The 4,750-nt window shown below is 44.4% G+C and overlaps 1 protein-coding gene across 4 annotated transcripts in view; it reads right to left on the bottom strand.

The window, feature by feature from the left end:
* Positions 1-379: 379 nt before the first annotated feature.
* Positions 380-4,750, bottom strand: part of CDH16 (cadherin 16) — a 77,204-nt gene continuing 72,833 nt past the window's right edge. For all 4 annotated transcript variants that reach the window (XM_019535882.1, XM_019535879.1, XM_019535880.1 and 1 more), the window contains 2 exons: positions 2,135-2,251; positions 380-1,867 (listed from right to left, as the gene is read on the bottom strand). In XM_019535882.1, the coding sequence (XP_019391427.1) occupies positions 1,764-1,867; positions 2,135-2,251 (221 nt within the window). In that variant the 3' untranslated portion in view covers positions 380-1,763. The remainder of the gene's footprint in view (positions 1,868-2,134; positions 2,252-4,750) is intronic.

Genomic DNA, 4,750 nt, shown 5'->3' with positions numbered 1-4,750 from the left:
CAGATAACTATGATGAATGAGCTAGATCCTTGGCTTAGCCTAAGATAAATTTGGTACAGTTGGACTGGCTGGGCAGCAAAGCTGTGTTTATGCTCATTCAGTCCTGGAGTCAGGCCAGAACTTGGGGGAGCTTAGAGTGACCTTGGGAACCATCCTGGCAGCCTAGGATCACTCCTTATCTCATGCCTGCTGTGGCAGCCTCTTCCCACCAAAGGATTTCAGTGACACAAGCAATTCCTCAGGGAGACGGTTAAGGCAGTTTCCCAGCAGCTGGATTGGAGATTTGGGCCTAGTCCCTATGTTCACTGGCAAATGTTTTCTTTTCTTACTGATGTTTCACAACTGTGGGATGCAGTACACGCAGTAGTACAGATAGCCATCCTCTTGCACAAATTTTATTGACTAGCAGGGATCTAACCTGGGCATTTATGTCACTACTTAAATTTCTTGTCATACTTATTTATTTTCTAACATGCTTTGAATACAATATAGAGTCAAGTAGAAACCATAATGCAGTGAGCAGAATCTAGTCTACAGATTATTTATTGTAACAGAGAGAACAAAAGGGTCATTTAATAATTATATTTAATAAACTCTCGGAGTCATGCAGTATACAGAACTATAACATTTACAAGCTGGAATCACTATTTAAGCCACTGAATCGCTTAATGCCTGTGAAATTTCACAGGAGGTAGAAACTGACTAACAGCTTCCCAGAAATCTACAATTCTTAACTAACTTTTAAAGCAAAAGTAATCATTTTTTACTTGCAGTAAGCTATGTAACAGAAGGAACATAAGGGTATTTTTCCATAGTGCTGAAAGAGGCCAATAGATGGGTAGCTCTGAAAAGTACCTCCACTTTCTTTTTGGATTTCTGATGAGTCAGGTAATAACAAGAAGCTGCAACTTCCAGGGAGCCAAGGAGAAGACAATGTTATATATTAGAACAAACAGGGATGTAAAATAACCGCAACTTGTTTTTCAGCAATAATTATTGTTTAAAAGTTCAGTCATACAATGGCGAAACGCAGTGAATTGAACATAGACAATGTGATCGGGACGTTCTGTTATACTGTCAGGCAAAGCAGTGCTACTTATCTCACCAGGGGCACTGGACTCTTTTCTCATAATGAGCACCCTACCTAAAGAAAGGGGAGAACACGGTCTCCCTCATTAGGAAGGCTGCCATGGAGCCCAGACTAACCTGTACCTTTGCTGTTCTCTTTCTCTTTACTTACTCCATTTAAGGCGGTTCCTTCTCTTATACCGGTCAAGAGGAATTTTACTAGTGACTTGAATAGGAGCAGTTGGAACCTTTCATTTGGGCCCAGTCCTGCTAGGCACTGAACACCTTTAATTCCCACTGATTTTAATGGCAGCTAAGTATATTCAGCACTCTTTAGAATCAGGCTATTACAGAGAAGAAGGAATCATATTTCTGCTACTGAAGATTAGACAGATCCGGAGGTCTTGGGACTGTGGTCTTGTCTCTTTGTCCCTAATACACTTTTCCAGGCAAACTCAGAAACCTTCTTACAGTAACCAAAACAACAAGTATTACTAAAGTTTGCTTTCTTAGCTAAAGGAGGTTTTCCAAGTCAGAGACATGACATTTAAGTTACTATGGGTGTTCAGCTTTCGCAGTGCTTGTGTCCTAATCACAAAGACTGCACCAGGTTGAAGGTAATTTGACACAGGGTTTGGCTGACCTATCCATTCACAAGTGTTCTGTAAAATAAGCTGGGCCATCATTTTGCTGTGTCACGCTGTGGACTGTAAAGGCATCATGTCACACGCTTTGTTTGTCTTCTTTTTATTAGCTCCCAAGAGGGACAAATGAACAAAGATTATGAGCAAAAAGATACCTGGGGAGGGAAAATGGAAAACAACATTATTGTAAAGCTAACAGTATATTTGCAGAAGCTCACAATGTTGGATCAGACTTCTTTATTTTTGCATTTTTTTTATATATGGATAAGAGGAAAGCAAGGTGAATACTATGGGAGGTAAGAATAACAAAGCAACAGCTGCTTACGTAGAAATGCTACTTCCAGGTAGAAAAGAGCAAACAATAGATTTAGTAATAAAAAGGCAGATTCTGTTTTGTTTAATGTTTGTGGGCAATGACGTACCTATAGCTCCAATGGTACCAACAATAATGCTCACTGCAGATAACACTGTGGGCCTTCCTTCTGTTCTTCCAACTTCTTGCATGCACTGTCCTTCAGTTGTACATAAGCAAATGGTGACTGAGGTCAAGAAAAAGAAAGACAAAGAATGCAGCATGAATTCCTCTGATGGCTGTTTTAGAAGCATGGACAGGCAACTAAGTAGGAAGAGCATTTTTGTTAGCACTTGGACTGGAGTGGAAGAAGGGCCCCAATTTTACCCAGAACAGTATAAAATTGAATCTCCATATCCAGCCAGAGGTCTCTACAGATTCAGGTCCCAATGAGTGCATTCTTCAACTCCTTCCCACCCATCTGTTTTCCAGTCAGCACTAGCAAGTACCGGGGTCTGGTACTACCCATAGGCAGATGTAGGATTTTGAAAAGGGGGATACAGATGGTGTGGTGCATCATCGCATATAACACAGCACATATTTTTCTCTAAGTAAAAAGAAACTCAAAGCTTTACTAACGTGCTAGTATTCAGTTTACCATCAAAGCAAAAGCAAATAGAATGCGATTGGAATGAGTTACAAACAGTCTGCAAAGATATAGGAGCTACATTACCAGGAACAGCTAGAATGGCTCACTTGATTAGTGGAACATCAAGACGATTAAAAAGGAGAAAGGGTCATTAACACCTGTGGAATGAAGAATTTAGAACGTATCAGGTAGACTACAATGAGTGGGCCATGAATTCAGTTGACTCAATCAGCGCTGCCTGATTGGCAATGCTGCTACCACTGCCAGGCAGTTGGTTTTAAACTCCGAATAGCGGAGGAATCAAACAGGGGTGCAAGTGCAACCCCCCTGGATCTGTCCCTGAGCATACCCCATTACACCACCTCTGCCAGGACACCCATCATGTACTGATAGTGATGATAGAGTACAGGAAAAATGTAGGGAGGAGGTGATTGTGTTTTCACAGTTAGGAAAGGGAGAAGATTCTGATTTTGTCACTGAAATCCACTCTGCCTTAATGCTAAGGAAATAAACTTCACTCCTTGAAAACCAAAGAATGGGAATCAGAGACCTTCTCAAACAGTTCCCATTTCTAGTCATATGTTTTGATGAACACATTGTACTTTGTGAAAGCAACCCTGAACCCTTTTGTTGCTCCTTGCCTCTTTGGCAAAAAATAAAAACCATCTCCCATTATATTTTTAGCCTTAACTAGAAGTGTGACAGGCAGAGAAATTGTGAAGAAATAATTAGTAAAATTATTTTTAAATAGTGAGGAACATTTTCATCAGTAACAACTTTCCAGCCCTGCTGAAAAACACTTAACTTTTTCCTTATCCACAGACTTACAAGTTTTGAGACATCAGGCTTTTAACCCTTTCATGGAAGACTCATGTAAATGAAGTGAAATAGGTAAACTGAACAATTTGCAAAAAATTTAAAGTAAATATGGTCTTTTTCCTTGTTTTGACATGTATATAAACTCACACAAACTGATCCTAAAAGATTTTTGCAGTGCTTAACTTTCAATATATGTTCCTTTGGAACTTGGTGAGTTTAATCCCATGTATAAAGTTGAACATTTTCTTATTTAGAGCAATGCTAGACAGCCTCCAGTCATTAGGAATCTTTCTACTGTCTTCACTAGGACTCGGATAATGGAATCTTCAATTAAATAAGAAAGTGGCAAATTCAAAACTGAGAAAAACCCATTGTACTCTTTGTTGTACCTTTGCATCTCTGTATCTATCTGGTGACTCTTATCCTGTACAGGCGACCCTTGCTTAGCGCTCTTAATTGGTTCCATAAAAACTGAGCATTAAGCAGAACCGTGCTCAGCGAAACCCATTTCCCTATAGAAATTAATATAAATAAATGTAATTGGTTCCATCGCCGGCCGCTCGGGCACCACTTGCTGGCCCAGTCCCTGCGCTCCTGCCACCTCGCCCTGGGCTGGGCCCTGACCCCTGGTCTCATTGTTCTGCTGCCACAATTGTCCCCACTGGCTGCACCTGCTGGCCACCAGCGCACCTGTGCCTGACCCCAGCCACCCCGCCTGTGGGGCCTGAGCTGGGGACCCCCTGCCAGCCCAGGGATTTCTGGTGAGAAGGCAGTGGGCTCCAGCCAATGCGGAGGAAGCAGCAGGGCTACCTGCCCGCCAGTGCCCGCACCCTCCTCTGCCCAGCGGGGGCTCCCTCCAGGACACCCGGCACTGGAACTAGCTGCTGCTGCCAGATCGCTGCAGGCTCGGGATGCTGTCCATGCCCTGTGGTGGGTGAGTGCGTGACTGGAGAAGGACATGGGCTGCACCCCAGGGGCAGGAGGGCTCCACCAGCTCAGCTCTGCTGTGGCCGGGGGCAGGAGACATCGTGCACATGTCCTTGAGCAGCGGCTCACGCCCGCCCGGGCCCCGCACTCCTGCCAGCCCTGGCTCCGGGTCCCATGCTCCTGCCACCCCGGTAGCTCTGGCCCTGGGTGCCAGTCCACCAGCCCTGGCCCCGGGCACCAGTTCGTGCTTGTCCCCTGCCTGCCCCTTTTCACCACTGCCCCTGCTCCTGCCCACCAGCCCCTCCTGCTGCCCTGCCTGGGGCCCTGCTGGCCCTGGCCCGGGCACTGGCC

Source organism: Crocodylus porosus, unplaced genomic scaffold (genome assembly GCF_001723895.1).
Source record: "Crocodylus porosus isolate Cpor-Errol unplaced genomic scaffold, CroPor_comp1, whole genome shotgun sequence".
Classification (NCBI taxonomy): domain Eukaryota; kingdom Metazoa; phylum Chordata; order Crocodylia; family Crocodylidae; genus Crocodylus; species Crocodylus porosus.
This window is presented reverse-complemented; position numbering and strand designations above follow the sequence as displayed.